Source organism: Bos indicus x Bos taurus, chromosome 1 (assembly GCF_003369695.1).
Source record: "Bos indicus x Bos taurus breed Angus x Brahman F1 hybrid chromosome 1, Bos_hybrid_MaternalHap_v2.0, whole genome shotgun sequence".
In the NCBI taxonomy this organism is placed as follows: domain Eukaryota; kingdom Metazoa; phylum Chordata; class Mammalia; order Artiodactyla; family Bovidae; genus Bos; species Bos indicus x Bos taurus.
The window spans coordinates 127,138,838-127,155,090 of NC_040076.1; the positions used below are offsets into that span (position 1 = coordinate 127,138,838).

The window sequence follows — 16,253 nt, forward strand, 5'->3', positions numbered from 1 at the left end:
TCAAAGTCTGATTCCCTGGGGATTCCCAGTCCCTTTGCCAGACCCCCAGGCTGGGAAGCCTGATGTGGGGGGTCAGAACTTTCACAACAGTGGGATAACTTCTTTGGTGTTATCATTCTCCAGTTTGTGAGCTGCCAGCCCAGTGGGTTTGGGATTTGATTTTATCATGATTGCGCCCCTCCTTCTGTCTTGTTGAGGCTTCTCCTTTGTCTTTGGATGTGGGGTATCGTTTTTTGGTGGATTCAGCATCCTCCTGTTGTAGGTTATTCAACAACTAGTTGCCCTGAATTCTCTTTACTGGAGTTGCTCTGACAGACAACTCCCATAATTCCCTTAGGCTTCCTCCATCCACTAAAGTGACTTTAATATTCTTTCTTTCTCTAGCCTGCACTGAGTATAAAAATGTGTGTGATTCTCAAATAAAAGCCAGAGCCAGACCACCAGAGCCCCACAGTGGGAGTGGGGTGCTCACAGGGTTGAGGACTCAGCTCCTGCCCTAGGCTGTTTGTTCCAAGTTCTTATCTCCTCCCTGCCTGACCCCCTCTGACATCTGAGACCTAACCCCAAGGGTGGCCAGAGTGCAAGGGGCAGGGGTCCCACTGTGACCTGAGCCCAAGCCCAGCTGCAGCCTCCTGGAGGGGCCAGGAAACATTCCTCACATTCCTCTGGGGCCACTGCAAACTGGCCTTGACCAAATGGGGTCCCTCGGGTTAGATGCTGCAAGTGCCAAAGACTCTGAATCATGACAGAAACTAGGAATCAAACAGACATCTAAGACAGATCCTCAAAAAGAACTATGAAAAGAGCCCCAGCCATCCTCAACCACCTCAGGGCCTGGATCCTCTCTACCTTACCTTTGAGAATCTGGTAAGAGCTATTGATCCTCAGCCCTGAAAAAGGACTGTGTACACTGTTTTACATTTGGTTTCTGGGGATTCATAGCACCCCTGAAACCCTGTGAGACAATGCAGATGTCCATAGACTCAGGTTAAGAACGCAATGCACCTGGAAACAGGTTTCCAATTTCAACACCCTCGAGTAGAGATTTTTTCATTTTACAAAATGAAAACGGATTGTTACAATTCATATAAGCATGCGTTCATCCTAAATAGGCACCGATACTAAGGTATAAAAAGAAGTCAGTCATGCATATTCCTACCGCCCAGAGAACCCACAGTGAACGCTGCAGTGTGTGTGGCTGGAAGTCCTGCTGGAGATGAATGGTGCTCCAGTCCCTGCTGCTGCTGCTGCTGCGTCGCTTCGGTCACGTCCGACTCTGTGCGACCCCACAGACGGCAGCCACCAGGCTCCTCCATCCCTGGGATTCTCCAGGCAAGAACACTGGAGTGGGTTGCCATTTCCTTCTCCAATGCATGAAAGTGAAAAGTGAAAGTGAAGTCGCTCAGTCGTGTCCGACTCTTAGCGACCCCATGGACTGTTGCCTGCCAGGCTCATCCATCCATGGGATTTTCCAGGCAAGAGTACTGCAGTGGGGTGCCATCCCTACTGCAGTACAAATGGTGACCAGGTCACTATGGCTCAAGAACATTGTTGCCCCTTCCCCAGGAGCAAAAAGTTTTTTGTGTCTCAAAGGTCTGTATCCCATTGAGGCCACCAAACCAACAGCCCAGGAAAGTGAGTCCAGGTTGGTCATTCACTTCTATGAAAACAGTCAAAAAAGAAGAGCGGTCAAGTGGATGTGAGAGTCTTGGGGAGGCCACCTGAGTGAGAGACCATGTGCTGCGTGCCTTCAGGTATCTGGATACTGTGAAGACTGGTCATCTCACCCTCTGGTAGATACCTGGGGCTGGGGAGAAGCAGAGCTGGGTTCCGAGTTCCCCATAAAGCAGACCCCAGGGCAGTGTGGTCCAGCCCCTCAGTTGACACAGGAAAAAGAAGGAAGGAGGCAGGGAGGGCAAGAGACGATGCTGGAGCCAGAACCAGATAAATCAGAGAGGGCCCTGCATTGTGGCCGAGTTTCTGCTTCTCTCACCCTGGGCGCCGGCTCTGCAGGGCCCCAGTGAGGCATCCAGGGCTGGGGCCACAGCGGCAGGAAGCACAGTGAGATGGTTCCGATGTCTCTGTGGGCATTCCTGACTGCACCTTCTTATTCAGGATTCAGATTCTGTCACCCTCAAGACCTCACTTCTGATCAGTCTCAAAAACCTCCCCCTCCAACCCCTTCCCCCAAGGCAGAGTGCTACCAATATCACAGGGCTGTGCATCTGATTACCACTTATCTCACTTCAAGTTGTTTTTTATTTTTATTAATGTCGTCAGCTTGGAGCCCTGTTGCCAAGACAACGAGAAATGAGGCCCAAGCTGATCAGTGCAAACTCCGCCCACGCAGGCTCCCACTGGGTCCCTGACTCACCTCTATTCAGTTGTTCCTCCAGTGTCAACGTCCCGCAGCTTCCTCTCCTATTTGTCTCTCTTCCTACAATCTTGGCAATCGGCACATACTCTCCTGAATTCACTGACTCATTTTACTAACACTTTCTAGTTTTACTAACTGATAACTTGCTCTCTTCTAAAATGGGAGATTCATCCTTTCTGTCAGGCGGCAGCCATCAGGGTGAGCCGACATGGGCGCCTACAAGTACATCCAGGAGCTGTGGAGGAAGCAGTCGGACGTGCTGCGGGTGCGCTGCTGGCAGTACCGTCAGCTCTCAGCGCTGCACCGCGCCCCGCGCCCCGCGCCCCACACCCAACCCGGCCCGACAAGGCGTGCAGGCTAGGCTACAAGGCCAAGTAAGGCTATGTCATATACTGGATCCGTGTACACCGCGGTGGCCGCAAACGCCCAGTTCCTAAGGGTGCCACCTACGGCAAGCCTGTCCACCATGGTGTCAACCCTCTCAAGTTTGCCCGAAGCTTGCCGTCAGTTGCGGAGGGGCGCGCTGGCTGCCACTGTGGGGCCCTGAGGGTCCTGAATTCCTACTGGGTTGGTGAAGAGTCTACATACAAATTCTTAGAGTTTATCCTCATTGATCCATTCCATAAAGCTATCAGAAGAAACCCTGACACTCAGTGGATCACCAAACCAGTCCACAAGCACAGGGAGATGCGGGGGCTGAGGTCTGCAGGCAGAAAGAGCCACGGCCTGGGCAAGGGCCACAAGTCCACCACACTATTGGTGGCTCTCGCCCTGCAGCTTGGAGAAGGCGCGATACTCTCCAGCTCCACCGCTACCACTAATGTAAGTAATGTTGGTAAAGTTCTTACCTAATAAACAATTTAGGACGTTCTTGTCTGCTTAAAAGTGTTATTTTTTTTTTTTAAATTTGTCTGTTAAAACTAGTTGCCTTCAGATTGCTTCATTGAATGCATTGTCAAATTATGAAAGTTAAAGTGCAATAATGTTTGAACTTATTGAAGTTACTTATACTTACACATATAAGTGTATATGAAGTGATGGTATATCTTGTTTTTAATAAGGGAAATGCCTTTGTTTTTGCTTTATTAGGGAATTGATATGTCTGTGTTTAAAATGCTGTTTAGTACAAGAGGTGTAAAATTCTGTAAAAAAGGAGTACATAAACTTACCCCTGTAGATTTGTTGATGCATGTGGTGAGACCTGCAGCTTTACTGGGGTGATGCAACGCTTTGCAGTTTTATGGAGTTTGGCAGGGACAATGTTTTCAGTTGGATTTTCCTTGGAAATGTGAATGGTGTCCTGATCCTTTCTCATGATCATATGCAGAAAAATAATGAAGTTTTTGACTAGGGCCCACATTTAGGCTTAATCTAATATTACATTTGTGTAACTGCTGCTTCTGAAAGGCAAAAAGTATTAAAGTAATGCCACCATTTTAAAGAGAATTGAGTAGCCCTGTTGCAAGAGGGTTCTGACGAATCAAATCCTGGTTTACCTAAATTAAATTGCCTTGGCCTCCGTGGTAGCACTGAAGTTCATACAAAGCTCCTGGTTCAGGCTTTGGGATCTGTAGAATACTGAACTTTGTGCAAAATGGTTGTATTTACACTTGTGTCAATTAAAGTTGAATGTTAGATAAGTGAGGGGGGAGTTATTAGCCCTAAGGTTTGTAAGGTAGTGATGTTAGGATTGGGAGTTTGGTGTTCATCAGATCCCTTTCAAGTGTAGGATGATAGGAAAAACTTGGATCAAAAAGTTAAATGTTTTATATGTAGTATTAGTTTGCGACCATCATGAATTCTCTAAGCCACATTAGGGGATGGGGGAAACAGGGGTGGTTATATTTAAAAGTATCATTGCTAAGTGTAATCTGTTCTCTAGGGTCAAGGCACTCCATTTTTAAAAGGCTACTGAGAAAACTCATGTCGTTGGTGTCAATGCAAGTTCAGCTGGCCTCCAACTTCGTGTTGTCTATAGTTCCCATCCCTACTCCAACCAGCCTTACTGTTCCAGGCTTGATGGGCCACCAGCTGTGGTTGCCCTTACCACCTCATTCTGCTTGTTCCATCACATCTTCCCGTAGACTAGGCTTCTGTTTCTCAGGGTGGATGTGAGTGTAGGAAATACAGAAGAGGAATTACCCCAATTCTTGGCTTGCTATCTTCATAAATAGTTTGATTTTGAAATTTAATTGCTGGTTTTCTTGAACCAATTTTTCTTTTTCTTCAAGGGTCCTTAAAAAGGGCCACTTAAGTGATTTCCAGAAAACAAGCTTGCAAAACCTTTTAAGACCCAAATTCCTTCCAACTAAAAAAAAATCTTAAATCATATTATTTTGTGTGTAGAGGTTGTTCAACTATATAATAACAGAATAAATGTCTATTAAACCAAAAAAAATAAAATAAAATGGGAGATTCACCTTCTTAACCAATACTGCTGACTACACACACACACACACACACACACACACACTCACTCACATAAAGGTACCACATGTCTTTTTAGCAAATATATTATGGACAACCTTTCAAGTTAATACTGAGATGTCTACATAAATATGGTGTAATGGATGCAGGAGTATTTCCTGTTGGACATTTTGGCTCTTGACCCCCTTTTCCTACGATAAGCAGGGCTGCAACTAACATCTTTGAGCATACATCTCTATCCTCCAGTTTATTCTTAGGAGAAACTCTCTAAGATCAGAAACAAAGAAAGAGGGAAAGAAAGAAGGAAGAAAGAGGGAGAGAGAGAGAAACAATGTCTCTACCCTGGAAGAAAACTAGGAATAATCCACAGACATAAATGTGTCCCATTTTTAGTTCATGGAAGGGCCCACCTGGTACATACCTCCTCCAAAATAAGTATGACATGAACTTAAGACACTGATTTGTCTAGCTTAATTTTGTCACTTATCTACAGAACTTTTCTTCTACCCAAAGATATTTAACTCTATGCGGCAGTTACACACAAAACATTCAAACAAAAACTAAACTGAAAATTCTCAGAAATCAAATAAGCGGCTTCCCTGGTGGCTCAGTGGTAAAGAATCTGCCTGGCAATACACGAGACACGGGTTTGATCCCTGATTCTGGAAGATCCCACATGCCGCGCAGCAACTAAGCCAGTGTACCACAGCTGCTGAGCCTGTGCTCTAGAGCCCAGGAGGTGCAACTACAGAGCCTATGCACCCTAGAGCCTGTGCTCTGCAACAAGAGAAGCCACCTCAATGAGAAGCCCGCACGCTGCAACAAGTAATAGCTCCTACTCGCTGCAACTGGAGAAAAGTCTGTACAACAGACACAACACAGCCAAAAATAAATAAATAAATAAAAAATTAAAAATCAAACAAAATAAATCTCCAAGAAAAGGATCATACACACACCACTTACACACACCCCACAGCACTTATATACACCCCACACATACACACCCCACACATACACACACCACACACATACATGCACCACATCACTTATACATACTTGTGTTCATCTGCTTCAGTCATGGCTGACTCTTTGTGACCCCATGGACTGTAGCCCGCCAGGCTCCTCTGTCCATAGGATTCTCCAGGCAAGAATATTGAAGTGGTTTGCCATTTTCTTTCTCCAGGGGATCTTCCTGACCCAGGAATTAAACCTGCGTCTCCTGTGTCTCTTCCATCTCCTGCATTGCAGGCAGATTCTTTACCCACTGAGCCACCCAGGAAGCCCACTTATACATACACACACCACTTAAACACACCACACACATCACATACACACACCAGTTGCATGCATATCAAACACACATCACTTACACATTCACAAACAGCATACATATCACCATATACATACCACTGACACATACACTTCTTACACACATCATATAAACACACCAGTGACACACACACACACCACTTGCACACACATCACACATGCACAAAATCTGGCTAGGCTGGGGTCCCTCGGCTGCCCACCTGAGAACCTGGGGTGGGTCGCCTGCCCCTTGGCTTCGGAGCCACCCTCCCTGCTGCTGCCCTGTCTCTTTCACGGCCTCTCCTCCTCCATCTGCCCACATTTCACCTTTGCCCTGTCTTTCCCCTCTGCAGGTACATGGAGTACAAACTCCGGAGCTGACAGGGCTCAGCACAGTGCTCTCGCCACCCCTACTCAGATTGCAGCCGGCTGCAGCTGAGGTCCCTGCAAAGGACTGTGGGCCACAGCTTGTGGACAGTCTGGTTCTTAAAAGAGGGGCTAGAAGTTTATGTGAAATTGCCTAGTTTAAAAACATTGGTAAATAAATTTTCCAAAGTGAAAACGTTGCTTGGGCCAAAAAATACAAGCCAGCAGGCTGTGGGACTGGAGTAGCCTCCATGGGCTCCAGGGAGATCAGGGAATGCTGGACACAAGGTCTGCAAACAGGGGCTCTGACAGGCTTCCTCTTGGGCTCAGGCCCTGGAATCGCCTCCGGTAGGACCTGCACTCACTGTGCCCATTGGTACCCCCAACAGCCCTGATACACCTCACCAACTCCCCAGCTCTTCCCCTGTTCCCCACCAGCCCATCCAGCTGCCTGCTTCTTGCTCAGAGCACTCTCCCCCAGTCTCTTCGTTCAGACTCGGGGGCCATTGGCCCCACACAGCTGACCTCCCAGACCGTGTTCTGGGTACCTCCTTCAGCCTTTGGCACACTCACCCCAGGTGGAAAAGGGACTGTGTGAGTGACAGCATGGACGCATGAATGGGGGCAGCCTACGAGACCTCCGAGTCACACTCCCCTCTCTCTCCACCCTTGTTGCACTGCACCCCAGATCAGCTCTAAGTCCGCAGCATCATCTGACGCTCTCAGCTCTGTTCCTTCCTTTCGGGCCCGACACCTTCATCAGAGCCATTCCTCAGCCTTCCACTGGAGCAGGGACGTAGCCCCCGAGTTGCCTCTGAGTGGGCAGCACCCAACTGTTGTGTACATTAGCACCCCCAGGGGGAGCCACAGTTCTGACTCTCTGGGGAGGGGCACAGATCTGCTCTTCTTTGCTTTTGGAACATGCACTTTAACAAACTCCCAGGGCTACTCTAATCAAGGGGCTCAGGAGACCACTCTTTGGCAACCGTTGTACAAGACTGTAGCCCTTCCCAGACACGAATCTGATGATTCTGTCCTCCTGCTTCAGGGGCTCTAGCATCTTCGAGGTATAACATGGTGATGTAGGTGGCCTGGCATAGTCCACCCTCACAGCCACACACGGGTGACTAACCTGGCCCTGCTGTCTCTTGCTCGGCCTTGGCACACCTGCCTCCATCTGCCAGGAACGCCCTTCCCAGATTCCTTATGGACAACTCTAACTCATCCCTCCAGGCTGGAGCTAGGATGTCACCTCCCCTGGGAGGGAGTCTTCCCTGACCTCCAAATGGCTGGCTTCTTGTCCTCCATCCTCCCATGTCACCCTGTCATAATGCATCTCAATCATTTTATTTAACAAGCATGCATACAGTGATCACTATATGCCAGGAACTGTTCTAGGTGTATTATGAAATATCCTTCACCAACCCAATGAAACAGAAACTCTCATTGTCCCCCTCTCCATTTTACAGATGAGCATGCAGAGGGTAGCAAACATGCCTGAGCTCACACAGTTGGTAAGTGGCAGGGCAGGGACTCGATCAGGCAGTCTGGCTCCAGAGTCCACGTTCTTTCCCAGCTCCCTGGGGGGCCACTGCTTTCCTGCCTGAGCACACTGTACCTTGTGTGCCAAGCATCTGCTCAGGATTCTCCTTCACTAGACAGACAGCTCCTTTGGCCCTTGAGAGATGAAACCCCAAGGGCCAAGCACACAGTAGAATGTTTGCTGAAGGACAGCGCTATGCCAACTCAAGGTACTGGGTCAACAAGGAACGATAAAATTCTCCAAACCTCAGAGTGTGAGAAGGCTTTAAATGGGATCAGGTCCAGTGACCTGCCTACTATTCCATTCTTCACAGAGCGATGCTCCAGGGTGTGCATCCTGCCAGTCCACCTCCACATGATGCTGACAGTCAGGAAGCTTCACCTGCCGCTGAATTGAAATATGTCTCCATGGTCACCAGGCCACACAGAGCTGGTCTGACTCCTCTTACAGATACTGGATAGCGATAAGAGCGCTTCAGATACTGAAGACAACTTCACTTTGGCGGGTTAACCGTCCGCTTCTACCTGGGAAGCTGAGTTTCCAGTCCACCATGGACATTTCCCTTAGAAACCTGCTCTGGTCCACCAGGGCCCTGCCCAAGATACCGATGACCAGTGCAGACTGACCCCCTATCATGGCCGATGGACTCTGATTTAAAAGAAAGAAATGCACGATATACTATTTCAAAGGGGCTTCCCTGGTGGCTCAGATGGTAAAGAATCTGCTGCAGTGCAGGAGACCCCAGTTTGATCCCTGGGTTGGGAAGATCTCCTGGAAAAGGGAATGGTTACCCACTCCAGTATTCTTGCCTGGAGAATTCCATGGAGAGAGAAGCCTGGTGGGCTATAGTCCATGGAGTCACAAAGAGTTAGACACAACTGAGCGACTAACACACACACACACACACACACACACTCTGTTTCAAAAGCTCTCTCCACAAATGGCTGAAGCAGCCTTTGGGATACCAAGAGCTCTGGCTTCTGAGGAAGCATCGTGACAGGACTCTGTACTGTTTACACTGACTGAGCTTCCTGAGCCAAAGGTTTTCCCACAAAATCTCCCTTCTCATACCAATGTTTCAAAGCAGCAACAATGAACTTCATTTTATGAAATAAGAAACAGAGGCTCCCGGAGGCCATGCTTGCCGAAGGCACACCACAGCTAAGTGGCTGAGCAGCATTCAAACCCAAGGCTGTGGCTTCAGGGTCTGGGAGCTGGGACCCCGCCACGCTGCCATTTTGGGACTGCTTGGAAGGCGGTAAAATGAGCGCAAAATGAGCATGAAGGAAAGGGTTGAAGCAGGAAAATGGACGATTACAAACGAGCAGAAAAAGCAGCAAAATAAGGAACCATCCACAAGTCTTCATAACTCAGTATCTTTTCCTGTCACACTGAAGGAGTCCCGCAATCTGAGAAGTTATTTTCCCACTTATACTTATTTTAACTAGAATAACTAATGATATTTATGCCTGACTTGTTCCCTTCTTCGAGTATCAGGAATTTCAGAATCACTCTATTTCCAAACTCAAAAACATCAAGGACTTGAAAATACAAAATGAATCATTCTTATTAATGTCTATTAGCATAAAGTGAATCATTATTACCATTTAAAATCAACATATTTTGAGAAACTACAAACCGTATTTTAATCTTTTTTGTATCCTCTCCCAATCATCTCCACCCCAATAGTGTAGAAAAATCTCCAGCATACATAAGCACTTAATAAATATATGGTAGTACACATACACACTTTCTGTACCGAGAGGATGAAACACTTATTTAAGCAACTTGATTTTTTCATTGTAACCTGGGTCATAACTTTCTCATATTCAAAACATCAGAAAAATAAAACTACCAAAGTGTCAAAATAAAATACACAATCATAGAAAACAAAATTATACTATTTACTTAAAACAAAAGAAAGCCAAGTTCCATTTGACTGTCTCAAATATATTACCTGAAACAATTATATGTGCTAATCTGATATTCAAAAACTAGTCAAAAGAAATAGAGAAGAAAAAAAATTCCATATATTTCAGGATAAGAATGAAAATATAAGTGTTACTTAAGCAGACATCTTTGTATTATGAATTAGTCCAGTTTCTTACAGCATAATAATTAGCAACCAGTAAAGTGATTAAATAAATAAAACAATTTAACTCAATTTTCACCAAAATTGTTAAATTCCAAAGTTACAGTTTACCTAGAAGCAGAAGAGCAGTAAGAAGGTCCATATCTTAATATCTTTCCAAACTCCCAACACACTGAAGAATAAAGACCTCAGACCCAGGCTGGCCAATTTATCCTGAAAAATTTTCCCTAAAATAAGTACGGCTGAAAATTGGCTCTGCTAAAACAGAAGGGACTTTCAGAGGAGTTATATAAGCAAAACACACAGGCCAATTCAGTGACATGGAAACCACCTCATGCAAGAGAGACGCAGCAAACACAAGTAACCCACACTCATGTCTCAGAACCTGTCAGTGTCTCAAACTAAGAACCAAGGTTGATTGAAACATCCTACAAGCAAAGGATGGAAAATTTTTAATGAAAAGCCACAAACAAATGACTGATTCCAAACACTTTCTGGAAAAGACTTTTTTTTTTTTTACAGTTCATTAACCATCTAGAGTATCTTTAAACTTCTTATGCCCACCTTCTCTTAATCTATTTTCCTATTCCTAAGGATAAAGTGAGTACTTTTACTATTAGAAGTGCCTGTCATATGCACTAGATGTGTGCATGGAATATGTCACAAATCAGAGGTGAGGCAGGGAAATTTGCTCAAAGCCTCTCCCTTCAAACCACTCATTCTGAATGCCAAGTCTTTCCCATGTCCCTCAGCACATTCAGAACATCCCCCCTCTCTGGCCACCTGCCCTTCCTCCCATCATGCAGACTGTGACAGCAATGCCACCTCCTCCCAGAGATATCCTAAGCTGTGATGAGGGCCAAGCAATTGCTTCCCACCCGCCGGGGTGAGGTGGAAAGTGGAGGGCAGGTAGGCAGCAGCAAAAATACAATTACCAGCATCGCACAGATATTTTCTTGGCTTACAAGTACACAGCACCAGGATAGAGAAATAGGGTTCACCTGCTTTCCAGAGCAGGTGGAGATTCATTCATTCACTGAAACACTCCTGAGGCACCTCCTATGTGGCTGGCAGTGCTGGTTCCTGTGATAAAGAGGGAAGCAGAAATGGGCCCTGTTCTCAAAGAGCAGCCAGTCTTGTAGAAGGAAAAGACACAGAACCAAAAAATTATGATATCGCAAGGCTTCCCTGGTAGCCCAGATGGTAAAGAATCCACCTGCAATGCATGAGACTTGGGTTCAATCCTTGGGTTGGGAAGATCCCCTGGAGAAGGGAATGGCAACCCACTTCAGTGTTCTTGCCTGGAGAATACCATGGACAGAGGAGACTGGCCGGCTATAGGGAGCTCTCAAAGACTCGGACACAACTGAGCAACTTTCACTTCACTTCATGGCTAGTGCAAGGAGTGGGACAGGTTCAGAGCACCCCAGATGTACAACCAAGAAGCCCATACCCAGGTGGGGAGTGATGGAAGCTTTCTGAAGGAGAAAGGTGTGAATGAACCATGTGGAGGAGAGGATGGGATGGGAGGCAGATAGAAGGGAGGTGAGTAGAACAGTCCAGGCAGACGGACCGCCTTCAGGCACAGAGAACAGCCTGGATGTGCAGAGAATGCCAAGCCACTCAGCAAGGCTGTGGTGTAGGGTTCAAGGTGAGACAGGGGTCCCAGAAAGGCTAAGGTGCCTCTCAGAGACCCACTGCTGAAGGGTTACAGCCAAGGAAGTGCCTGGTTGGATCTGTGTTTAAGGACCACCACCCTTAGGGAGCAGCAGAGGACATAGATTTGGGGCTCAGCCTGAGCACAGACCCCAAGGTATGGGCCGAGGGCAGGTGATGAGGCCTGTGGACTGGCCTCCTCAGCCATGCTGCTGCCTCGCCACTCCGGGCTTTCCATACACAGTCCCTACTGCCCAGTTTGGTACTGGGACCTAATCCCTCCACCCTTTCTGATAATGACACTCAACCCCCAAGCCAAGCACCTCTGCTGTGTGGCCCAGCATGAGGGCACAAGCTGACCACTCACTGTCTTCACCTTGGGAACCTGAACTAAGGATCCAGGAATAACCAGTTGAGGAATCCGGGGAGAAGCCAAAAGTATGTCATGAGGCCAAGTGATTGCTCTTGTTCCTCACAAGCAAAGATGCACACCCACCCACCACTAGCACTGACACTAAAAAGACTGAGTTGTTTGAAACCTCACTGTTTATTTAAAGAACACAGGTAATGACCTAGAGCGTGGGATGGGGGGTAGGTAGGAGGGAGGCTCAAGAGAGAGGGGATATATGTACACTTACAGCTGATTCATGATGTTGTACAGCAGAAACTAACTCTAAAGCAATTATCCACCAATTAAAAATCCTATGATAAACAATAATGGAAAAGAGTATTTTTTAAAAAAGATGTATACACATACATACACACACACACACACACACACATTCTTTTTCTGGTGGCTTAGACAGTAAAGAGTCTGCCTGCAATGCGGGAGACCTGGGTTCGATCTCTAGGTTGGGAAGATCCTCTGGAGGAGGGCATGGCAACCCACTCCAGTATTCTTGCCTGGAGGATCCCCATGGATAGAGGAGCCTGGCAGGCTACAGTTCATGGGATCACAAAGAGTCAGACACGACTGAGCAACTAAGCACACAGCACACACACACATATATACACGTATAACTGAATCACTTTGCTGTATAACAGGAATTAACGACATTGTAAATCAACTATATTTCAATTAAAAAAAAGGTGAAAGAAAAGTAAAAGAACAAAGGCTTTGGGACCTATGTGTTTCCTTCCCATGGGGGCTTCTGCTCCAGAGAAAAGCCCCCTTACCATCCCAGCACCCATACCCACACTTACAGAACTGCAGGCTGAGGCTCACGAAGGCCAGCAGTGCAGCCAGGGCCAGCAGCAGCACGAAGCGATTGCGGAAAAGCATTATTGTTTATTTTATCTTCTCTTCATGGTTTCACCTCAGATCAGGAACACGTCCTGCGAAGAGAGGAGAGGCAAGAAACATGTTTCTGAGGCGGAAAACCAAGTCTGTCAACTGAAAAGAATCTGATCAGCCCTGTTCTCCAGCAGGGCAGTGTGAATCCCGGTCGGAGAACAACTGTGTGCTGCTGCTGATGTCTTTGCCCCCAAATCAGCCTGGCTGAGAAGGCACCCTTCAAATTAATGAGCAGAAACAGTTCGGGAAGGCTTCGTTTATCTGATCTCAACAGGCAGGGAGATTTTATGGCATGGCCTTTGCAAAGAAAAATGGACAGGGTGTTTAGACCTAAGAAGTCTTTACAAGGACCAGGAAATGAACACCCCATTCTGATCCCCAACTTCTTCAACCATTTCTGATGAACACTTTGCTATGATGACCCTGCATCTTTGATCTCAGTAATTAACCTGAACATCAATCACTGCCTCATGCTCCACTTTAACACCTTTAGGGATGGCTGGGCTGTATCTAAGATATGTTCCTACATCAAGCAGCCCCATAAGCTAATTAGAGACCTGCCCCCCCCAACCTGGACCACTGGGCCCATTTCAGCTGCATCCATGGGTCATCTCGCAGTCCCACCCACCATTCTAATTTCCTCTGACCATGTTAGGACTGTGCAAAAGGACTTCACAAAAATGCCAAATGTGGCTCTAAATGTCCATTCTGTGAAAAAAAGGGAACGGTTGCTATGGGTATTTACCTCACCTCTTAGATACCAAATTTATTTTCTGGTGCTCATTGGGGTTTAAAATAGAACTTGAAAAATCACAGCCTCTTCAGAAAAGGTTCTTAACCACAGCAAGCTTATAACCATTATTTCAAACCTGATTTTAGCAGCAGAATCTTTTTCTCTTTCAAATACAATAGAAAATCAATCAGATAAAAGCTCACCTGCTAATATGGTGAGGGTCACACAACTCCATGAATATATTAAAAGCTACTGAATTACACACTTCGGGTGAGTTGTATGTGAATTATATCTCAATAAGACTGTATTTTTAAGAACCTATGCATGGAATGAGGCAGAAGCCAGAGCCCTGGGGTCTCTTGCTGCCCCCCGCACCCACTCACCTTACCGCCACACCCAAGGCCCTGGAGGGGAGTTTGAGAACCATTCCTTTAAGGGACCTGTCAGACCTTCTACCACAGGACAACACTGGCTAAAAGACTGATGAAAATACACTGTACCTCACAAATGAGCCTGTATGTCCAGCATCTGGCAACCCTGCTAACAAACAAATCCCAATTTACACCTTCAAGTGAGCGCTGCTTCTGTCCCTTTAGTCACCACTCCTTTCCAGGGACCAGTGCTTCATGTCCCAAGATGATCTGTCCTCCTGGGGACACCCACCTCCTTGTCCTGGTAGGGACTCAACAGCCTCAGAAGCTCTCTGACATCTCCAGCTAAAACAACACATTACCCTGGCTGATCCCATCAGCATTTAACATACTTCAGTTCAGTTCAGTTCAGTCGCTCAGTCGTGTCCAACTCTTTGCGACCCCATGAATCGCAGCACGCCAGGCCTCCCTGTCTATCACCAACTCCTGGAGTTTACTCAAACTCATGTCCATCGAGTCGGTGATGCCATCCAGCCGTGAGGACTCCAAATAAATGTTTGCTCTTTCCAAAACTGAAACTCCCTGTGGCCTCCACCTGGGGGTGTTTGCAAGGAAACCCACAGACCCTGAAGACAGCTCACCAGAATCTGCATTTGGTGAGGCCCAAAGCCAGGGCTTCGGCATTGAACCCTCGAGGTGGCTGAGATCACAATGAGACATGATGTGGGCCCACAGATGTGCAGCCCACAGTTTTGCCCTCCTGAGGCGACAAAGAGGGTGAAGCCCTCCTGTAAACAAACCCCATTCCCAGAGGTAAAGCATCAAGCCTGAGTGGCTCTGGGCTCCTGATCCAGGCTGCAGAGTTCCTTGCCTAGGGTGTCTGGGAGGCATCACAGTCCATTCTCTTGTATCCTTGACCTTGAGGGAGACCTTGGCAACACTCATCTGCTGGTTCAACAGTAACTCTCCCCCACTCACCCTGCTGCAAAAGAAAACAAGCTAACTAAAATCCAAGTCACAGCCTCTCCACCCCTCACCCGGGACAGGTTCGGCTGCCCGGCCAAGCCCCCCAGGGATGAGCGTAGAAGGTGCCGCCATTCAGCTGCAAACACTGGGCAGTATTTCCAAATCATACCTGACCTGGGAGGAATGTCAGCATTCCCTCACAGCAGCCTCCCCGGGGCAGTCTCCAACCTTTGCTCCAGGAACCAGGAGCTTCTACCTGCTCAAAACCATCCTTCCCTTGGGTTTCCCATGACATGCCCCGGGGACAGGGTTGGCAATTTCGAACCTGACAGCAGAAAACTGAACCTTAAGGGCACGAGGTTCTTAAGTGGTGATGACTGATATGAAATCAGAGGTGTGCCTCTAAAGCTTTCTGCTGCCTTTCAGCGTCACCCCACACATCCGCATACTGACTCTAACCGCCACCCATGTATGTACACAGAAGAGGTTGGCTCTTGGCACGTGCCAGCTTCTTAGCTACCCAAGGACAGCTCACTGCTTCTGGCTCACTAGCCTGTAGATTTCAGAACATCTCGCTCTCTCAGTCATTCCCAATTAGATGTGTTTACTTTACAATGGTCCTCTTAGAAGGGGATCCTTTTAATTTGGGAAAGGTGAGTGGGGTGTGTGCATAGAGATTAGATCACAGAACAGGGAGAAGGTTCAGAGCAAATACCTTCTTTGGGTGGTGGTGTCCCTGTACCCCCAACAATAAATACGTTAGAGCTCTCCTTCATATCTTCCTCTCCCTTCTGTTATGTTATTGCCTTCTTTTGAGCCTAATACCACATTTGGAATAGCTCCTTTTCCTTTACATAAACATCTTTAAGTGTTCCTGCTTGGCAAATGGCCTCTAGGGTCTGTCAGAATTCTGTTAGGAGGGTCCTGCAGCTCTGCTTTGGGGGGACCACCTCTGCAGCATGTGCAGATCAAGTCCACAGCTCTCTGGAGGTGGGCAGACCTGGGTCAGAACCCCGAGCTTGGTGACCATGGGACAAGTTACTTAACCTCTCTGAGACTCAGTATCCTCATCTGTAAGTTGGGACTAATTATGTTGTGAGGACCAAATCAAAGGCTAAAT

The 16,253-nt window shown here is 47.1% G+C and overlaps 1 protein-coding gene and 1 pseudogene across 3 annotated transcripts in view; one reads left to right on the plus strand and one right to left on the minus strand.

Annotated features, from left to right (window-relative positions):
* PXYLP1 (2-phosphoxylose phosphatase 1) overlaps nt 1-16,253 on the minus strand; it is an 86,744-nt gene that overhangs the window by 25,951 nt on the left and 44,540 nt on the right. For all 3 annotated transcript variants that reach the window (XM_027544764.1, XM_027544773.1, XM_027544755.1), the window contains one exon: nt 12,973-13,104. In XM_027544764.1, coding sequence (XP_027400565.1) covers nt 12,973-13,051 — 79 coding nt within the window. In that variant the 5' untranslated portion in view covers nt 13,052-13,104. The remainder of the gene's footprint in view (nt 1-12,972; nt 13,105-16,253) is intronic.
* On the plus strand, nt 2,531-3,262 carry LOC113894406 (annotated as a pseudogene).